This window comes from Mytilus trossulus, chromosome 7, assembly GCF_036588685.1.
Source record: "Mytilus trossulus isolate FHL-02 chromosome 7, PNRI_Mtr1.1.1.hap1, whole genome shotgun sequence".
In the NCBI taxonomy this organism is placed as follows: Eukaryota; Metazoa; Mollusca; class Bivalvia; order Mytilida; family Mytilidae; genus Mytilus; species Mytilus trossulus.
The window spans coordinates 11,389,772-11,413,418 of NC_086379.1; the positions used below are offsets into that span (position 1 = coordinate 11,389,772).

Sequence of the window (23,647 nt, forward strand, 5' to 3'; positions counted from 1 at the left end):
AAGTTGGGAGCACGCAACTCAGTGGAAGTTGTTTGCAATATCATTTTGGATACTTGTTATTTCCTTAAATCAAACAGTTAGTTTTCTGGATTTAATTGTTTTAAACTTTTCATGTTGAGGCATGTTAAAGCTTACTATAAAGACAGGGCTTTTGTCATCTCTTAAGGATGTATGGTAACATATAGCTAATAACTTTTACATCAATTTGACTCTGGTTGAAAGTTGACTAATTGATAATCATACCACATCTCCTTATTTTTATATTTTAAAAGTGAAATAGTAAAATAAAAATTAAAGTTTTCTCTGAGGGCATCTCTATTAATTTAAATGTTTGTTTTCAATAACAAAGCAATTGTTATAATCAAGTGTTAACCTTGCTAGTACAGATAATAAACCAGAAAAACAAACAATGATACTTCTCATAATAAATTTTGATTCTAAAAATATACAATTATTGTGTTTGTACATACATCTGACCACAGGTCTGGTTTAAATTATATTGTTTTTAATGTACAATTTGTTACAAGTACAACCCTGTAGCAACATATATTAAGATAAAAATTCTGCATCTTCTGCAGCATTTACGATGAAACTTCAAGTTTAAATAACTTTCATGCTTAATATATATAACCTGATTAACAAATTATTATCACACTCATGAAACCAACATGTATTTATAACAGAGCATGATTTTTTCAATAAAATACTGTAAATTCAGAAATTATCGCGTGCATCTATTATAATTGCGATTTTGTCATTCTAAATTAGAGTGAATTTTAAATTTTTGGTAAATTGAGAAAAAAACTAGTTTTAATTCATATGAAAATTTCAAAATGCAAGTTTACATTAATGAGATTTAACCCTGTCCCATTTTTAGCGATAATAAAAACATTGCAATAATCTTTAAATTTACAGTATAGAAATAGATAATAATGCTAAAGCCTAACCTAACAATCAAACTACATCTTTAATAATGTATAAAATTGAGAATGGAAATGGGAATGTGTCAAAGAGACAACAACCCGACCATAGAAAAAAACAACAGCAGAAGGTCACCAACAGGTCTTCAATGTAGCAAGAAATTCCCACACCCGGAGGCGTCCTTCAGCTGGCCCCTAAACAAATATATACTAGTTCAGTGATAATTATAATATAATATGTTTACTAAGGACATTTAAAATACAAAATAAGAAACTTCCCTTTTTACCATTTATTTGTTAAATATTCTTGTTGAAGGCATTGACCTCTAATAATTTACTTTTATAAATTTTTATTTGGATGGAGAGTTGTCTTATTTTCACTCATACCACATCTTCCTATATCTATTGGGTGAAGAATGGTATTTTAGGATATTAAGAAAAATCTTGATAAACTTTTATTACTAAAATCACTCTTTTTACTAATGGGTATACAAAACTGTTACATGTAGTGATTTTATTATTTTGAAAATGAGAATTTAATTCTTTCTTTTCTACTGATAAAATACATTCTCATAGCTAAAAAAATATATATACAACCATAAGAATAATTATTTTTTTTGTTATATTAAACTTAACATTTTTGTATGCTGAAATATTTATTTGATGTCTTTGAAGAAGATGTTACTAAGTTGTAAATCTTTTGTTTGATCCATTTATAAATTTCAACAATAAAATATGTTTAAACTACAGATACATTATCAATGTGATATAATGTTTAAAACAGTTTTCTTGAGGAAATTCAGTTGTGATGTAACCATGACAACAAGCTGAAACTCATTAATGGAAGGAAGTGTAAATTTAGAAATAGTTGCGATGTTTTATTTTAATTTTGCGAAAAATGCAACAGGGTCATAATCACTATAATGAAAACTCACATTTAAAAAAAAAAAATTAAAGAATTAAACTGGATTTTTTTCAATATTGCAAAAATTAAAATTGCATTTAGTCTGAAATGGCAAATACGCCATTGTAAATGCACACAATAATTTCAGTATTTAAAGTAGATGGATAATTATAATGACTGCAGAAAAACTTCAGTTTACTGACACTTTCTGTTAGTATGGAACACAGAATACATAAAAGTTGACACTTTCTGTTAGTATGGAACACAGAATACATAAATGTTCTACCATCATTAGCAAATTAAATTATAAATAGATGGAAGATTGTCTAGTAGTTAAAAAAAACTATCAACTGTGTAAATTGATAAATATATGTCATGACCATATGTTTCAATATATATTATTGCAGTGCCACCCTCCCAATATCATTAATAAACTCTAATAATTTGAAAGTGAACACCCTTTCATAACTCACTATAAATTAAAAAAAAATGCTCCCAACAAAAAACATTTTTTAAAGTTATCAGACTGCATAAAAACCCTGAATTGCACAATCACTTGTCTCTGAAATTTTTTTTTTCAGAGACAATTGCCTTCTGTAAATTGGTATAAAACTTAAAAAAATATACAAAAAATGGTGTAACTTTCCATTTAATAGCATTTGTTAATGTACAACAATTATGCTTCTTTGTAATTCTAAATCATCAATGAAAATACAAGTTTTAAGAATGCATTGTAAAAAAAATAATAACAGTGTGTTAGTTATCCAACCTTAGATTATCAAGTCATGTAAATGACAAACCATTCATATTTGATTATTAGGCAATTGTAAGATTAAATTAGCATGTTAAGTCTAGTTATTTGCATTCTGAACATTCTTAGAATACATTTAACATTTGATTCTTTCAATAGAATCTAGCACTTAACCATATGTTAATATCCTGATTGGGGCAGTGATAATATAATATCATAAGTCTTGCTGAGGGAGCAGTCGTTTACAAGGTGACTAGATATTATTGCAAAAACAGATGTCTCCTGGAATGAAATATAATCACATGATCACATGGGCAACCCTCCTCCACTGCTTGTCATTGGTGAACCAATCGGTGAGGTCCTTGTTGGGGAATTTGGTCTTGAACTATCTCTACCATGTAAATTGTCTACAATTGGTTTTATTTCACTCCATACTTTTCCAATCTACAAATATTTATTAAATGAAACAATGCGTTTTAAGAGCAAGTTCTGCTGATGAAATACTTTTGACTATTATTAAATTTTCTGAAAAACTTTCTGCAGACTGACAAATTTTTTTAAACAATCATTTTCATCCTTGAATTACTAGCTGTACCTCAACAGGTAAAAATCTTATATGCATTATAATGAAATTGTGGTTTTCATTTCTGTTTGAAATCTGTAAGTGTTTTCTTTTTTCAATAGAAATATAGGAAATCTTGAGACAAACAAAACTGTATACTTCTTTTATTTTTCGATGAGACTGCTAGGCGTTCCTTGCTATCTTATCCCATTAGGGTCAATAAATCTTATTATTTTTTGTTTGTATGTAAATGCACCTACTTTCAATATTCATCTAAGAGTTATCTATCTTACCTCAGAATGTGATTTAGCTTGTATAACAGCCATTTCACCAAGTACATCGTATAATATTTCTAAATTTGCATGAATTAGTTGTGTTTCCATTTGCAAACAATGTAAACTAAAGTAATTTCTATTTTCCATATTGGCTATCTGACTTTCTTGCTGAAATAAATATTTATATATAATTAATTTCATATTAAATCTAAATAGTTTTTCTTCAAGAAACATATTTATTCCATTGAAGCAAAAGTATACTTTTAGCTCATCAATATTGACAAATAAAACTATGACCTTTTCATATAAAGATACTCCTTTTATTAAGTTTTAAGATAACAGGAATTTGAAAATACAATGGATACTACAGTATGTGACTTAAATTTCATACATGGCCATTATGTGGTAAAATATTTATAGATATTCTGTACACAAGAGTCTTATAACTTATGAACTTAAAGAAAGTAAAGCATGTCCACATGCAGCCAGATTTCAAATTTCATGAATCTCTCATTTGTAATTAGCAAGAAAAATGCAGTAAAATTTCCATAAATGACCGATATGTGTAAGAATATCTATTTAAGTATTTAATTAGCTATAAGAAAAGATTGTAAAATGAGATTTTGCTTTTACTTATCTTGTGCATTTGAGGAGATATTAATATTTGAGCCATCTGTGGATTAAATTTTATAACTCCTACCTACACCATCAGAAAGCATGCTACTGCAAGACTAGCAGAGCTATGAAATACTAAATAGAATGTTATTCTTGACAAAAACATTGTTTCCAAGTTAAAATAATTTTTGCACACTTACTTCTAAAATTTTCTGTTCTAATTGCTCTACTGTCCCTGCCTGAAATGAGATCAAAATCCAATATTAAATTACTTTTAAAAACATGCTATAAATGTCTGATACATTTGTATTAAAAACCAAATAAGTATCCTTTTCATGTATTTAATGAAATTATTATCAACTGATTTTCTTTGATATCTATTTGTATATACCGTATCATGAGCCAGTTACTTTAGCAGATGTAAAATTTTCACAATTTTTATTGAATAAAGTATACGAAATATTTTGGCGTTTATCATTTTGAAGAATTTAAATCCTTTGTCAATACCTTTGCATGTAAACTTTTAATTTGGTAGAAATTATATTGACGATTTTGTTCTATCTGCGAAAATAAGCAAAAACTTACACCCATCGAAAAATAACCTGCTATACGATAAGTTTTGTCATTGTAATAAAACTGGAAATATTAATGGAATGCTTTACATTTAAAGGCAAATTTGGGTTACTTTTTGCATTTTCAGAACAATTATTTTGGAAACAGGTATCACAAAATTTTATTGAGAAAATTGCCTAACCTAACTGCTCTTCAACTTCAAATTTAATTGGACTTTTTTAAAAATTTGATTTGAGTGTCATTGATGAGTCTTTTGTCTTTGAAACCTCCATCTGAGGGACAAAATTTAAATCCTGGTATCTATGACAAGGTTTATGAACTTACCTCAGGGGCTGTGTTAACAGTTGCTGACATTCTTTTCTTTTTATAACTTCCCATTTTTGCTATTGCTCTTTGGTGGTCATTTAAAACTCCTTTTTCATGTCTGTCATTAAGATCCTGAAATAAAGATTAGACTAAAAAAAGAGGTAGGAAAGATACCAGAGGGACAGTAAAACTCATAAATCGAAAATAAACTGACAACGCCATGGCTAAAAATAAAAAGGACAAACAGACAAACAATTGTACACATGACACAACATAGAAAACTAAAGAATAAACAACACAAAACCCACCAAAAACTAAAGTATATTACTGACTTACATAAAATATTTACCAACAAGTATATTCCCTATTATAATACTTCATATCAAAATGCCAGATTTGGATTGGTAAATACAAGGGAGATAATTTACTATATCCCATGGCAAATGCAATATTACCCTTCACAGAGAAGCATGATCAAATGTGCGCTTTATTGAATATTGTGGTTGTTATGTACAAGGCGTCATAGTTTATGACTTTGATTTTGAATTGAAAATCTGATAAATAGTAATAACGGAATATTCAGTATAATAAATTAAATAGCACATATCTGAGAGGGTGATAGTATACACCTATTGACTGGTTGTGAGGGTAATAGCAAGTTTGTTGTCCCTGAGATACCAACTATTGTTCGAGGCAAAGCAGAGAGCAATAGTTGGTATGTGAAGGGACAACAAACTTGCTATTACCCGTACAACCAGTCATTAGTTGTTTTATTATACTGAACAAAACAGCAATTAAGTGTTTTTATATATCAAATAACTAATTTTTTAAAAGTGTAAATATCATCTGAAAGAAAAGAAAAATGTCACATAACTTTTATACATGCAAATGATGAACTTTACTTTTTTTTTAAATTAGTTTTGTATTTATAAATATTTCATTAATTTCAATCAAGACTAAACTTTCCGTGCTTATAATAAATTCTAGCTAAATTACGACAAACGCAAATTTAATTCACTTTTAATATATACAGAGAGCGAACCAATATTATGAATAAGGGACTATATTTTAGATCTTTTAAAAACATTTCATTGAAGATTTTCTTTAAAGGTGAGTTTGACGTTGCAAATTATACGTAACCAAGCAGAGTAGTCAATGACATCATTATCATCCAATGAAAAATAAGAATGAAAAAGTACGGGAAAGATGACTATGGAACTATTAACCGGGGCAATAGTCTTTGTAACTATTGACTGGCAAATGGTTCTGTGGAATGAAATAGCACAACTGTCTCATTACTTTTTATATAGAAAAAACATACTGAGGTATAATAAATCAGATTGTTACAACCTGAAAAGACATTGTGAACCTTGTTTTTTCAGCTATGTGTTATTTATATAATAGCAAAAGCATATAAAGAATCTATCAAAAAAAATTTTTTTTAAATATAGATCAACTGTTTAGGAAATTTTTCAGGAATCAACAAACTTATGTTTGAGAGCAACTTAATTTTTGTGACTTTCGTGAGTAGAAAAATAACAATAATATAAATTGTCCCCAAATGTATACAATAGGATCATATCTAATAAGAAATTATCAAAAAAGTTATGTTCAGGAAATCTAGAAAATAAATCATTAATTAAGAAACTGGCAAAAAAGGTTAAACATGAAAATACAAGTATCTATAAGTTGGTTTACAGTTTAGGATTATAACTCACTTTATAAGCTAGTAGTAAATCTTGAAATAAACATAATTTCTCTACAACTTCACTATCTGTATCTCCTGCCTGTTTTTAAATAATAAAAACACATATTAACTAATTAACTGTGCAAAGTAAATAAAGTTTGCATTTTTATCAATTAGTATTTTTTTCAAATCATAGTGATATACTGTTCAAATTTGAAGACCAAATTTTGATAATTTTCACTTACAATTCACATGTAATAATGTTGATGTAAATGAGTCACAAGAACTGACTACATCTTTAATGCAGATTGACCCACTTCAACCCAATATACTATGTATAAAAATAAAAAAGTAAAATTGGTATATACCGGGAATGTACATTTCTACTCTTACAAATATTTACAAATAAACAAAATTAATGACAGATTTATCATTTCAATTTAAGATAAAAGAATATTGTTCCTAGATAAAATCATAACTGGTGATTTCTTAGTTGAAAGCATGTTATGATTATAATGCCAATCTCTGTAAAAACTAACCTCTTGTGCAGCTTTGTCCCCTAATGCTGCATACTCCACAGACAGATGTTTAAAGCCTTTTTTGAGGTGATGCCATGTTTCACTTCTACCTGTGGCCCAGGCAGAGACACTTGTGGCATCATTGCTAAAGGAACTGAAATAGAGGTACATGTATAGCTCAAAAATAAAGATATCTTTTTATCATGTATTATATTTATGTATAGTTGAAAAGTATGGTATTCTGTTTTTCAAGCAATTTCGATAACACTAGGAGCTGTACATGCAGATTAAACCCCAATTCATTTTTGATGAAAAAACTAATGCTCAAAGGGTATGAACATTTAATTAATTGCAAAAGAAAAAAATGCTTGGCAGATATGGAAACTAACCATCATAAAATACAATACCAAATATCTTATCATTCTCAGTAATGAAGCTGAGAAATAAGTGACAAAAATCAATGCACAGAGTATCATGAACATTCAGGTAAATCAAGAAACACTGGTGTCAACGTGCTGATTGTAATGCAGGGAAATTTTAAAAGGCTGTATCTCTATAATAAATAATTTACTTATTTATAATCACACAATTCATATATAAACATGATATACACATGATTTATCATATAATTATACCTTAATTCCTGACCAAACTGTAACATATCACAGGCATAACCAGTGGCCCTCATTACCAACTTCTCAGATATATCCTTCATCTTAGTGACACCATTGTATAACATTCTCATATGCTCTTTACTATTCTGTATCTGTTGTTGGGTGTCCATGGGAACTAACTCCTGAAAATCATATCATCACCATTTAAAAATTTGAAAATGTGTCGCAGATGATGCATATAATGTAAAAAAGGGATGTAACTCCAGGTGAAAGTGACACTACCCAAATTAATTTGACTGATAAACAAACATGTTTGCATCTTGTCATCTCAATATCAGTACAATACAATACTATTTATCTCCAATACTGCACAAACATCTTTTGTTATATATGTAAATAAGGATACAAAAGTAAAGACTATTGAAGGAAAACTTAAAAGCAGAATTATTCATAATTATTTATCTCTCTCGCAAAATAGAAGTTTAACATTAAGTTCAACAAGAATAATCATCATATTTTTCCATACAAAAAAGTTAGAAGACAGACATATATACCTTTGCTTTACTGGCTAAATTACTTGTCATAAACTCATCTGGGATTCCTCTGAATACCTCCTTTATTTTGTTGGTCATATCCTACAGAACAAATATCAAACTAAATATTGAACTCAAGCTATAACTATGGTTTTAACAAAGTTCAGCACTGTATATCTAATATTCTTTCAGATTTTTTAAGGTAAAAAAGGGCAAATTGTTAACTTACTTCAATCTGTAAAATAAATTATGATGAAAAAAAAACATGAAAAAATAACCACTGAACCTCCTGCCACTACAAATATAGTAAAAATACTGAATGATGTGAAAAATGTACCAATAGTTGTCTCATTTCAAACATACCATATATCTTTATTTTTATATTATACATTAGTTATATGGACCATAATTTGCTATTGGGCTCCGTTTCCTATAACTATAGAAAAGTGATAAAATGTGAATTACTGTATGAAAAGTTGTAACTACATCTAAAGATGCCATTATTTTTATCAACATACAAGTGTATGCTACTCTTCCCTAGAAAAAAAATTGAAATATACGAATTTCAAAGATTCTACAACCGTATTTTTGTGTCGTTTCTCGCATTACTTTTTGCTTCCGAAGAGCATAACGCTGACTGATTTATAGATAATCGTCACCGGCAAATTTCGTAACTTTTGCTTTCAAATAACAAAGAACATTGACCAATAAGAATAGTGAGAAGAAAATGCCGAGAACTATAAGTATTTATGTAGCAGATGTAAGAACAGTGGCGTGACTTTTGTGTCTGATTTCGTAACGAAAATTTTAGATGATGTAATCTGCTTTGTTGTAATAGAATTCTTAAAAACAATATGCAAATATGAACTCTCGCAAGATGTTCAAACAGGTAAATCAGAGATGATTTACATTCTTGTTTTGATCTTCGTAATAATTAAGTAAGAAAATGACGTTATCGTTATGCGTTACATTTCACACGAAACAGAAGTCCAGTTATTTATTAAAATTGTTTTTGTCCTTAAGTTCTAATCATTTCCGGTCATACGTGAAACATGTGACTAACATGTGATAACGCCATTACGGCCGGATGTACGAAATACTAGGTCTAAACATTGTTTTTGTTTCCAACGGGATGTTAGCAAACATAATCTGTAGACTTGTTTCGTCTTGTTTAAAAGAGGAAAATACAATTGTCAAAGAGATTGCGCCGGTGGTCTGTTATTTTTCCTATGTGCATAATGTTACAAACGATCCTGTGTGAAAATAAATGCCCAATGACTTGACAAAATCAATTTCATATTTGACAGACGTTAGAACACACTTCGTTTCCCGATAATGACATGAAGAGTCCTTGGAAAAATCAATCGAAATTACATCTCTTATCATTGTACCAATGCTCGTTGGATTGATTTAACTTCAGCAGTAAATATTACTGGATATTTTAGGTGAATAAATATAATTTAATAAAAAATACATGTTAATATACCGTTACACTTGGAATGTTCAAAGTTGGCATCTTTGTCACAGTTTTTAATTAATATTTTTTATTCATGTTCTGCAAACACTTATGAGAAACGCAATAAACTTGTCAAAGGAGAAGTAAACTTTTACCATGCATGACTTGAAAGGAAGTACTTTATTGATTTTAGCCCACTAAAGTAGGTTAAAATGTGGAAACCATGTAGATGGTGTACAGGTCACAAGTATCACATTGTGCCTTTTTTAAAGATTTTAATTCTAAGTTAAAAGTTTTTTTCTTTACTGGATTTAAAGAATGTTACATTGCCAATGATTTGGAATAAATTGTATATAACTGGAATATCAAAACCAAATATAAATACATTTTTTTTGCTTAAACATCAAGATACAACGATTATGGTATCATGTATCAATGAAGAAAATATGGAAAATTCTGAATAAATTGTACTAATTGTTTTCAAAACAAGCACATATTTAGGAGTTTTATAATACTGTTACATTTAAGATGGATTTTAAGAAAAAGTATACTGTTCAGATTATTTTAAGCAGATTTTGCAATGAAATTAAACTAACAAAATGCTTTCGGTTTCTTATGGTTTCCTGTCAGGTTTAAAAAAAACTTTAATATAACATTGAAAATAGATTTTAAATATTAACATGAAGCAAGTAACACTAGTAATGGTGTTTATTTATGCCTTTTGAATTATATTGTGCAAAATAAAGAAAATAAAGATTGGTTTCCTGTTTGGTTTCATGTCACGTAAACGGTGAATCAAAATGTATTAATTTTTTCTCGAAAAACTCAATTGTTCCATTCATACTATTCTAACACCAACACAACCCACAAAATAAAAGTTAAAATTTTAGAACTTATAAACTAGAGGCTCTAAAGAGCCTGTGTCGCTCACCTTGGTCTATGTGCATATTAAACAAAAGACACAAATGGATTCATGACAAAATTGTATTTGGGTGATGGTGATGTGCTCTTACTTTACTGAACGATTTTGCTTCTTACAATTATATCTATCATGAACTTTGCCCATTAGTAACAGAGAACTATATTTGGTAAAAATTTACATAAATTTACCAAATTAATGAAAATTGTTAAAAATTGACTATAAAGGGCAATAACTCCTTAAGGGGTCAATTGACCATTTAGGTCATGTTGACTTATTTGTAGATCTTACTTTGCTGAACATTATTGCTGTTTACAGTTTATCGCTATCTATAATAGTATTCAAGATAACCAAAAACGGCAAAATTTCTTTAAAAATTACCAATTGGAGGGCAGCAACCCAACAACCAGTTGTCCAATTCATCTGAAAAATTCAGGGCAGATAGATATTGACTTGATTAACAATTTAACTTCTTGTCAGATTTGCTCTAGATGCTTTGGTTTCATAGTTATAAGCAAAAAAACTGCATTTTACCCCTTTGTTCTATTTTTAGCCGTGGCGGCCATCTTGGTTGATTGGCCAGGTCATCGGACACATTTTTCAAACTAGATACCACAAAGATGATTGTGGCCTAGTAGTTTCAGTGGAGATTTTGTAAAAGATTACTTAGATTTATGAAAAATGGTTAAAGATTGACTATAAAGGGCAATAACTCCTAAAGGGGTCAACTGACCATTTTGGTCATGTTGACTTATTTGTAGATCTTACTTTGCTGAACATTATTGCTGTTTACAATTTATCTCTATCTATAATAATATTCAAGATAATAACCAAAAACAGCAAAATTTCCTCAAAATTACCAATTCAGGGGCAGCAACCCAACAACCGATTGACCGATTCATCTGAAAATTTCAGGGCAGATAGTTCTTGACCTGATAAACATTTTTATCCCATGTCAGATTTCCTCAAAATGCTTTGGTTTTTGAGTTATAAGCCAAAAACTGCATTTTACCCCATGTTCTATTTTTAGGGGTGGCGGCCATCTTGGTTGGTTGACCAGGTCACGCCACACATTTTATAAACTAGATACCCCAAAGATGATTGTGGCCAAGTTTGGATTAATTTGGCCAAGTAGTTTCAGAGGAGAAGATTTTTGTAAAAGATTACTTTAATTTACGAAAAATGGTTAAAAATTGACTATAAAGGGCAATAACTCCTAAACGGGTCAACTGACCATTTTGGTCATGTTGACTTATTTGTAGATCTTACTTTGCTGAACATTATTGCTGTTTACAGTTTATCTCTAACTATAATAATATTCAAGATAATAACCAAAAACAGCAAAATTTCCTCAAAATTACCAATTCAGGGGCAGCAACCCAACAACCGATTGACGGATTCATCTGAAAATTTTGGGGCAGATAGATCTTGACCTGATAAACATTTTTATCCCATGTCTGATTTCCTCAAAATGCTTTGGTTTTTGAGTTATAAGCCAAAAACTGCATTTTACCCCTTTGTTCTATTTTTAGCCGTGGCGGCCATCTTGGTTGGTTGACCAGGTCACGCCACACATTTTTTAAACTAGATACCCCAAAGATGATTGTGGCCAAGTTTGGATTAATTTGGCCGAGTAGTTTCAGAGGAGAAGATTTTTGTAAAAGATTACTTTAATTAACGAAAAATGGTTAAAAATTGACTATAAAGGGCAATAACTCCTAAACGGGTCAACTGACCATTTTGGTCATGTTGACTTATTTGTAGATCTTACTTTGCTGAACATTATTGCTGTTTACAGTTTATCTCTAACTATAATAATATTCAAGATAATAACCAAAAACAGCAAAATTTCTTCAAAATTACCAATTCAGGGGCAGCAACCCAACAACCGATTGACCGATTCATCTGAAAATTTCAGGGCAGATAGATCTTGACCTGATAAACATTTTTACCCCATGTCAGATTTCCTCTAAATGCTTTGGTTTTTGAGTTATAAGCCAAAAACTGCATTTTACCCCTATGTTCTATTTTTAGCGGTGGCGGCCATCTTGGTTGGTTGACCGGGTCAAGCCACACATTTTTTAAACTAGATACCCCAATGATGATTGTGGCCAAGTTTGGTTTGATTTGGCCCAGTAGTTTCAGAGGAGAAGATTTTTGTAAAAGTTAACGACGACGGACGACGACGACAGACGACGACGACGGACGACGGACGACGGACGTCAAGTGATGAGAAAAGCTCACTTGGCCCTTCGGGCCAGGTGAGCTAAAAAGGATACAAAAAGAAACCAAAGGCAGAATACCAAATTATGGTCCATATATCATGTTGTTGACACTTTTAAAAAAAAATATTCTGAGAATGGGCTAAGAAGTTGGTATACATAATCATGATAATAATATATTTTGTAAGTTATGGAAACAAATATTAATGTATACTTTTATCTCTTATTATTTTGATTCACAAATAACAATTATTTCAAAAAAACTTACTGATCCACTGAAAGTCAAGAAGAATTTGACTAGTTTGTCATCATACATTTTAGGATGTCTGGCTACTAAGTTACAAAATCTTCTTAGTGACTTTCGTCTCTGTTCTATAAATTCTCTATTTGCTGCAATTGTAAGAAATGGTAAAATAATTCAGTACATTTTATAGTTATACATAATACAATTTTAAATTGAAATGGGAAATGTGTCAAAGAGATAACAACCCAAACAAAAACAGAAATCTGGATTTTTAATCTATTTGTCATTAAGGACTGTAATAAATATATTAAAACAACCGATTGGTTGATTAGCGGTTAATGCCACTTTCAACACTAATACACTATTTCTTGGCGATCAATTTTTATTGGTAGGGGAAAGCAGAGTGTCTGGAGAGAACCAACGACCTTTGGTAGGAAAACTGACATTTCTAGTCAATTAAGATAATAAGTGTATCTGCCCCATGCAGGATTCAATCTCAGTGATGAATGACTAGTGATACAGTACTGTAGTTCATATAGACCACACAGCCATCAAGGTCAATATAAAATAAATAACAGTAAACAAAGCTTATAATGGGGTTTAAATTTTTGATTTTTTTTAAAAGTCATTCACTAGGAAAACTAGCTTTTTATATGGCATGGCTTTTTCTTATATTGATGGCCATACCTAAATGTATAATTGATTAAATTTATCTTAGTCCATTGAACTCTGATCATGCTGATTGATACATGTCTTGTTGGTAATCATACCTCATTTCATTGTTTTTAATATAGACAAAATGTGTATCTCTCATAAATTTACACTCCAGTTCAATTTAACTGCTAGCTTCATTATTAGCATGATGACACAAAGTATTTAAATAAGTTTTAAAAGTATGACCCATTTTAAAAGGACATTAAATTAGATAGATATTTTGAGGAACAAAAGAGGACCATGATTAAATACAGATAAAACTTTACTTTAAAATTATCATTGTGTAGTGTACATACCCCAAAATGGATATAATTATCACCCTTAAACTGATAACCTACATTTAGAAAAAGATCATGTCTTGTAATCAGGTCAAAAAAAGGAGATCAAGAACAAATGTTTAATTTTAATTTTGCTCAAATTACGAATTTTAAGATGACTTTACGGTTGATTCTTGATCATTAATATTTTTTGAGAGATAACAATTTTCGTGGGTTTCTTGGGTGAAGATGTACTATAAATCTAAATGTTCAATGAAGAACAAATTTTCTAAAATGTAATTCATGATTATGAACCTGAAAACATATTGTTCTCCATAATAGTCATGCTATTAGTAAGAGCTTCATCATTTTTCGTATGGAAATTTACAAAATCTATTTTAAATTGACAAATCATTGTTTAAATTTTATTCAGAATACTGCAGTTATGCATCATGTGCATAGAGTAGAGACCAAAGCAATGGAAAACAATTATTATTTCTCAGTTTAATAAATGATGTGGCATGCTCCAAAAATTTTGCAAAATTTTGAATAATGTATGCCTTTTATATCATGACTTATAATAAATCTTTTAAATTTCAAGACTTAAGCTACTTGTATAGCTTAGGTATGTCAGTTATCATGTTCATAATATTACTTAGTCAATAAGTAGATTATTTATAAGACAAAATTGTATTATAAACTCCATCAAATTATGACTCCCTTATTGATTTATCCATACACATGATAGATATAATATCTATGCCATATGTCAAGCTCCTTGTTCACTGTTAAAAATAACTGTAAAACACAGAAAATATATTGTAAGGGTCTTGGTCTAGAAAACTAAATTATCAAGTATCAAGTATCATTTTTCTTGAAGTATAATTATAGTTTTTTTTCATATATTGTGATCAGGCATAGATTAACTTAGCCGTATTTGGCAAAACTTTTTGGAATTTTGGATCCTCAATGCTCTTCAACTTTGTACTTGTTTGGCTTTATAAATATTTTGATATGAGTGTCACTGATGAGTCTAATGTAGACGAAACACGTGTCTGGCGTACTAAATTATAATCCTGGTACTTTTGATAATTATTAACATGTTTAATCAAAATTTGGACACAAGATGGTATGAATTTTTTTTCTTCAAAACCACATAAAATAGCATAGTTTTTGACAGAATACTGAATGACTGGTGATAGTGAACATTGTTAATTTATGTTCGTTATTTTTTCTTTGCCAAGTAAGTGTATAAATAATGAGATATAAACTTAAAAGTAAAGCCAAAACAGCCCTCATCTAACCCTAACCTAAATTTCTTGAAAAAGTCTGAAAACTAACCAAAACTTATATGTAATTTCATTCATAATACAAAACTATATATCTATATAATTATAGTTTATCATTGGTCATTTCAACAAGATTGGTTTTCTCAAAAGTAGACAGACTGACAATTGTCAATAAAAACAAAATTTTGCAACGGAATGCCAGTCATGATGTAATGAGATTGTACTTAGTCACTTCAAAACAAATGCCTTACATGAAGTTCTAAGGTAGCTATCAAAATTATTAATTGAACAGGACCCCATTTATTTACTATGATTTTCAATGCGTTTCAATGGGGCAATTAATTGGGTCCCTGTTCCAACTCCTGCACCTAGAGTAGTGTCTAAGCTGATTATACAATTATTCAGTTAGATTTTGACCTACCTCCCATCATTTTCTTTGGAGGTAGTCTCGGTACTAATCTATATGGAAATCTCAACATTAACATTTCTTGGAATGCAAAGAAGTCATTGTAACGACGTAGGACGGTTGTTTTGTAGTTCTGAAATATATCAAACCATTTATATTATGAAATTCATAAACATCAAAAAACAAAAACCCATTTTTTCAGGTAATTATTTACAAAGGCACTAACTTTTGTCAGGCCTTTTTTACTGAAATTGCATGCATTTACAAATGATATTTTCAGTTTCAGTCAGAAAATGTAATATTTCAGTTCAATCAAACTCCTGAGTAAGGATCACATGATCAGATGACTTTGTTTTTTTTATTTTTTTCCCAAAAAGCAATGCTCATGCAAATCTTGAATTTACTTCTACATTTACTCAACTCAGAAAATAATACAAAAAAGTTTGAATTTTTCTTTTCACCACTTTCTATTAACCATTTGTGCGGAACTTCAAGAGCAATTGTGTTTTTTTCTTAATTGTTTTGTTGGTCCCTCTATTATAGTTTTACTCCATGTACTCTAATATATTATTATCTTATATGTATGATTTACCCGACTAGTAACTTCGTATTCTACATGTTTTAATATGATTCCCTTCTTTTCAGGCATCAGCTCCACTTTGATGGCATCTAAATCACACAATTCTCTATAGTTGTAACCTAAAATGTTTGGATTTTTCTCTCTTCGTAATTTGACACTAGTTGTTCTCAAATCTCCTAAATCACCCAAAGATGGCTTTGGTAACTCTGATAAGAAAATTAAAACATGATAATTTTTTAATTACAAAAATATTTTAGTTACAAATTTTTCAAGCATCTTTTTCCTCTTTGAATCATCTTAATAGCACTGGGCAGCTTGTGGGTTCGGTCACCAGACCGGTTAATGAATGCTTTGAAAATTAGTGTTTAGTGATTTTCTACCTACTTGTACATGTATGTAGAATGTTCCATTATAGGAGTAACTCAGAGAAAGAATAACTATAAATTTAATATTTCAATTAATTTAGTGTTACAGTAAAGAACAAACACCATATCTCAGCCAAGAGATCTTAATCATGTTAATAAAAGCAATTTGGTCAATTATAATTTTACAATTTTTATCAACTAGAATTGTTTTCATTCAAACATCCAACTTCATGGACATGATTGACATGATTGAATTCAAAATATAATTCTAATATGACAACTTTAAGGACAATTCAGACTCACTCAGAAAAGAGAGGGGCAAACTTGTTTTTGAAAATGATAAGCATAATAATAGGCAATAGTATATAAAAGTCTAGATTTTAGTCAAAGTCCTCTCTTATTTTAATTTAAATTTGGTAGAGTATGGAGAGAGAGGCATATTTTGTTTTAAATTTTGTATATAGGTCAACAGCTGTTTTTTAAAAGTTATATACATATACATGTATGTCATATCATGACTTGTTACAATCACACCACCAGAGACAATTACAGACGACTTCCATCCTAATAATAAAGTACCACTTGTGTCAACTTAAACCATTTACAGCATCCAACTACACAGGTACAAGTAGCTCAAGTCATTTCAAGTAGGTATTCGTACATACCACTTGTAACAAAAATGAGAAATTTATATACAGTGAAACTTGAATAAACCAAATCCTGCATAAACCGAAAAACTATATAAACTAAGCATGTTCTTAAGCACTGTCATATCAAATTGTATGTGTTGTGATCCCGATAAAACCAAACATCGGCCATTACCAAATAATTTTTTTAGTCCAAAAGCGTTTCGGTTTAAACAGGTTTCACTGTACATATATGTATTAAAGAATAAATGGATAAACATTATTTTCTTTTCCAGGCTAGAAGTCTCCTTAATCATGTTTATAGATAGAGGGAAGGAAACATACAAATTTTTTTAGATGTTAAAAATTGACAATCGTAATTCGTAAATTGACTAGAATCAAATTGTATGCAATTTTTTTATATTTCGAAGAGCAGCAAGAGTACATATAAGAAGTTGACAGAAATAAATTGAATCGTGACAACACAGAATTAGATATTAAAGCAGATGATGAGTTAGTAAACATTTTTTGTTGAAAAGGCTCTTTTTAGGGCCAAAACCAAATTTCGAAAAAGAATCTAAATTGTGGCATGTGCATGCTTCTTAAAACTATGGTATAATTGTTTTCAAGGTTTGCAGTGAGCATTCATCGTGTTAAAACTACTTGTAACAAAACTCAGGAATTCATAAACTATTAAATACAGCTTTAATGCTTCATTTGGAAGTTTGATACCAAATAAATTCCTCATTTTAGTGAATGTTTTATTCATCATAAATATTCATCAATTTCATTCACCAAATTCATTCACTTTATATTTTTATAATAAACATGATAAATGCTATGCACTTTATATTTTTATATTAAATGCTTTAAATGATTATATAACATCACCAGTAAATCAAATTATCATGAATGAAGATGGAAATATATTTCCAAATATGAAGTTGTAACATATTATGACATATATTTCATAGGTCAAGGCTATCTAAGAATTTACCACCATATCAGCATTTTATTTGACTAATTATATAACATGTTTAAGGTGACTGAATAAAATTCTGTATATATAGAATCACAAGAAATATGTCAGGTAAACTCTCATAGAAAATAACAAAATCTACATGACCATTTATATCACCTGATGTTAAGTCACGCATGTACATTGTGTAACCAATTTTAAGAATCATTAAAATTTTGTCTGATAATTGACTTTTAAATCTTTAAAACCCAATTATCTAGATAATTTTTTGATTTATTTTTTCTACTCCATAAAAGCGGCAGCAGTCCTTTTGCGCCAATTACTGTTTTTAATGGGTATCATTTGCGCCAAATTTTATTTTTAAAATGTATCAATTGCGCCAATTTACCTGTACATATATCTATCATAAATATTAATGATTACTATATCTTTATTCTTATTTTTGCCTCAAAAGATATCACATGTTAGGAGATATTTCACCATAAAGACAAGTTTCTGAAGAGAATTAAATGACTTAAGCAGCACGAGATAGTCAATGTACAGAGAGAGAATAAAACGTATTGCTTTGCTTAACAAAGATATGCCAATATAGAAAATAGAAGTGTTTGCTCTTTATGTTTAAGCCACATATGTTGATGCGTATGGACTTTTTTATTATTATGAACTAATATTAACTATTTTATGGATTTCATCCTTTAATGTTTGTGTTTTTGGACAATAAAAAGAATTTAAAAGCTACTACATACATTAAATTGGGAAGTACCCATGCAGCAGCAGTAAGAAAAACATATGTTTCAGAAACATGAGAAAAGGAAACATGTGCCGTGTTACACTGCCGGTTCTAAGTCCGAATAAAAGAGTAAGGAAGTATTTTTTCTTTTAACTGGCACAATCGTTTGTTTTATTTTTGGCGCAAATGATACCATCTAATTTTAAAACATGTGGCGCAAACGTAGCATTTGAGAAAAAAAGTTGTGGCGCAAAAGGACGCATTTTTGGCGCAAACAGATCTCTCCCATAAAAGCTGATGGATATTTTACCTGAAACTAATTTAATTTTTTTTCAAACCACATAATGCTAACTATGTTACAATAATGTTATAAAAAGGACATGAAAGTTATGAATATTTAATGTATTGTTAAGATATTTTTAAAAGGAGAGATCTATCACATATAGAATACCATACCATTATGTTAAAAATTGATTTTTCAGTAATAAATAGCTTTTTTCTTCAACTCATCTATTTTTTGATACATAATACATAGATACATGCAATATTATAAACCCCTTCATATGCATTTCTCTGAACATCACATAAATTTCCAATGTCAAATAGACAAAATGCTTGTTATTTATTCATAGTAAAATGTTCAATGTTCAATTATGCCATTTACACCAATATAACACAAGTGAACAGGCATAACTTGTTACAAATAAGGAAACTCAGAATTTGCTTTTCAAATGTTTGACTATTTAATCATTATTTTAATTAAAGAAGATATTTTTTTTTTTTTTTAAATAGTATTCGCACATTTTGGTTCCACTTGATCTCAGATCTTCATTGGTAAAATTTAATGATATCAAACTGTCTTGCTTTCAATTTCCTTTTATGACATCATGAAAAAGGCGACCATACTTGATAACAATACATAGAAAGAACATATCTTTGTGTAGCTCATTGGAAGGAAAGACTTTAAATTTGTCTGCGTATATATCTTCTAAATATTATCAGAGGTTCTTCATAAAATCGTGTGCAATACTTTATGTCTATATTTAAGTCTTAAATTTATACATGTTATATGTGCAGTGTAAAAGTGAAACAGTTACTAGTTAACAGAGTGTGTTTCCTCAACATAAGCTAGATAAATAATGTGATTTTACAAAACTACTCTGAAGATCACTGAACTGTAAAGGTATCAATAGGAAGTTGCACATACATAGTTTTTTTTTAAATTTAACTCATGACTCATTTAGTGTCTTTGAATACCAAATACTGCACAATGCAAACTGTAAACCGGTATTTTAAATAATTTGATTTTCAAGTCAAGGTTTTTGGTGTAAACTGTTTATAAGATTCCCCAGTCATTTGTGAGTCAACTTCTTAAATTAACAATATATCTAAGAAAGCAGACAAATCAGTAACTCTTTTGAATAAAAATCTGGGGGGGGGGGGGAGGGGGAAGTGTTGGTCAGCCATTAACCTTTCAGAATAACTCATGATCAACTTTTATCATATTAATATATTTTGTGAAACATAATAACCACTGTGAAAGAGCTCTTGTTCTACAATAATGGAAACAAAATATTACATGTATATACCCCAAGATCACATGAACTTAAATTTATGAACATGATAAAGTAAAACCATGAAGAATACAGCATTTTTCCATTGATCAATAACTTTGGTTTTAGTCAGGGTCATCCTTGCATTTAGCACATGGCAATTTTTTAAGCAATGCTTAACCAAAACTTTTTTGAAACATACATGAATTGTTCAAATAAAAAATATTTAAACAACATGAACAAGCTTACCTTGACCAGCATAGCTTTCCAATAGTTTATCATGTATTGTTTTCCCATTCTGAGCAAGAGCTGTAAGTGCCAAAGCTTTGTACAATCCATTTCTATTTACAAATCCTGATTTATTGTCAACAGCATCCCATATCTGAAAAATGGATACAAAAACCTTACCATCACGAGATGTAATTATACACAACTTATTATTTGAGGCATATAACAAGTTACAACACATCACTGTAACACATGTATTTACTTGCATAATTTCTAACAAAACAACATGGTTCCTCAAAAGCAGTAAAGGAGAGTTTAAATACATTGAAATAAAGGACATGTTACAAACTGGAATGACTGGTGTTGATTCATGACACAACAACAGTACATGGGTATGTACGTGTCCTTAAAACATCATGCCTTGCTAACACTGTGTTATTTACATTTCCATTGAACTGTGGAGCATCTTTCAAAACCCAAGTTTATGAAGTTAGCCTATATACACATGATACATTTGTACATACATGACATAAGTCATGTATAAATTAAATATTTCATTCCATAACTATGATAATGATCATATTCATATGTACCATTAATAACAAGGCATAAAAAACCAGCATCACCAGCATATGCTTTCTGTAGGGAGTTTTCACTCAAAAAAGTTTGTCAATCATGTGCACCTTTATTTTACATACAGTATAAAATTTTCAAGATAAAGGGGCACCATTGTCATGATTGTATATTGCATGAATTATTCAGCATTTTTTTAAAATTCTTATTATGGATAATCAGCACTGCTGTAAATTGCACATTTTAATTAGGGAATTGTAATTCAGTATTCTACAGATCGATGTATCCTGCATAATGATGAGGGAGGGGAGGAGGGGTCCTGATCCTGAAATCCCGGGCTTAAAAAACATGAAATCCGGAAATCTCATGCAGGCTAAAAAAAATAATCCTGAGGTCCCGCAATTTGAATAAAGAATTTCCTGGATCTGGAAAGGGTCAATCCGGAAATCCCTAGTTTAAAAACACCCGATACAGGAGTCCAGATAAAGGTCCTATCCCCCCTCAATGATGATCACAAAAAAGCTTGATGATCAACTTTAAAAGTGTAGGCATATCATACAGGTGACCTCTTCTGTCTGGTTATTGATGCCATAAAGGCGTAAATAATTGATGAACTTTTCCGGTGACTAGGACATTACCATGATAACTCCAAAGTTGTCTATTGGACAAAACAATTTTTTTTTAAATAATGAAATCAAAGTTTTTGTCTGAATATAAACATAATAAACATGATAAAACTTATATGGTATTTGCATGAAGTGCAAGGTGATGGTACAATTTGATTGGTCCTACACCATTTTACATGTAGATAATTTTCAAAAGGCTATGATGCATATATACAATGTACATGTATGTAGTTTTGATATTTGAACTATCTAAAAGTTAAAAACAAAAATAAATTACATTTTAATAAATGCCTAGATTGTTATGTCACAACTACATAACATTTAAACTCTATGTTATTATAAATAATTTTCCTATTTACCTGATGTAAACAATCAGGTGACTTTGTACATGTACATTGTATGTACCTAATTAGTAGAGGGGAGTTTCCGGTGTTGACAAAATTAATTAAAGTTGTTCTTTTGCAGAACATGTGCTTTCTGTTAGCCTATGATGGTATAAATCAAACTATTCAAAATATAAAAGTATAAATATAAACATATAATGGTATAATTTCAATATTTACTTGAGTAATTGTCGCTCTTGGTAAACTTGATTTCAGCAAAAGGTTGACCAGCAGATCTTCGTCAACCTGTTCTTGGTTAGGACATAAAATTTCGTACACCTCTCGATAAAATGGCGGTACGGATCCTAAGAACGAAAAAGAACATTGTTTATTTCATGTAAAATCAATTATTTTCTTCAAAAGATTAGCATAGACATATATCTGTTATGCAACAAGTTAAAAACTTACCGAACGTTAGATCTGCCGACATTTTGTCCATCTAAAAATAGTAATCATGTGACCATCCTCCCACTATTGAAAATAAAGATAGGTGCGAATCGAAAATTGGCTTTCTCACGAAAGTTTTCTTGTTTCTGTCTATACATATCACAGCAGAGACATATAATACATGTATCTCTGATCACAGTGACTGGGTTAGTGGAATATAATTTTATCAAAGTTTTTTCAAATCTAAACATAACAATCGTCAATCTACGTTACTCAATACCATGTTGGTTCTAATTTTCAAAGAGTGTAGTTAGTCCAAATGATTATGGACATTATGTAACACAACACATGGTTATTTGGAATAGTAGTTTATTCAAGCCCGTCTGGACCAGTGTCCATAACGGACGGTCTCCTCTATACAGTAAAATACACAAGTATATATACAGAATATAAACAGTGTCAAGGTTTCTATTAATTTGATCATTATAGTTTAAATCAAAAGATGCAGGGATGAATATCTATTAAGCTGTCTCTAATTGACATGTTTTGACCAACCTGGAAATTGATGGTCAAAGAATACACGTATGTTCAGTGTTTTAACTAATTGTTATTGCTACATGTCTCCACATGGTATGCAATACACGTATGTCCAGTGTTTAACTAATTGTTACATGTCACCTCATGATCTGCATGTAAATATTTCATATGCAGTAGCGGTCAATTGAACAACCTTTTACAAGGTCATGATTTTCTCAATAGATATTCCCCTGCATTTATTTTATTCAATTTAATAAACATTTTAAGAATATATAATCATCAATATAAATATAAATATATTTTATATATATTTAT

General features: G+C 29.8%; 1 protein-coding gene across 1 annotated transcript; it reads right to left on the reverse strand.

The window, feature by feature from the left end:
* Positions 1–413: 413 nt before the first annotated feature.
* LOC134724630 (sorting nexin-8-like) lies at positions 414–22,899 on the reverse strand. The gene is made up of 14 exons (XM_063587771.1): positions 22,817–22,899; positions 22,589–22,713; positions 20,848–20,980; positions 16,358–16,551; positions 15,781–15,898; positions 13,124–13,245; positions 8,280–8,360; positions 7,747–7,907; positions 7,133–7,265; positions 6,625–6,693; positions 4,925–5,038; positions 4,228–4,266; positions 3,431–3,580; positions 414–3,019 (listed from the first exon to the last, which is right to left on the reverse strand). The coding sequence occupies exons 1-14, from the start codon at positions 22,845–22,847 to the stop codon at positions 2,882–2,884; spliced, it is 1,608 nt and encodes a 535-aa protein (XP_063443841.1). The 5' UTR covers positions 22,848–22,899; the 3' UTR covers positions 414–2,881.
* Between the last annotated feature and the right edge of the window lie 748 nt (positions 22,900–23,647).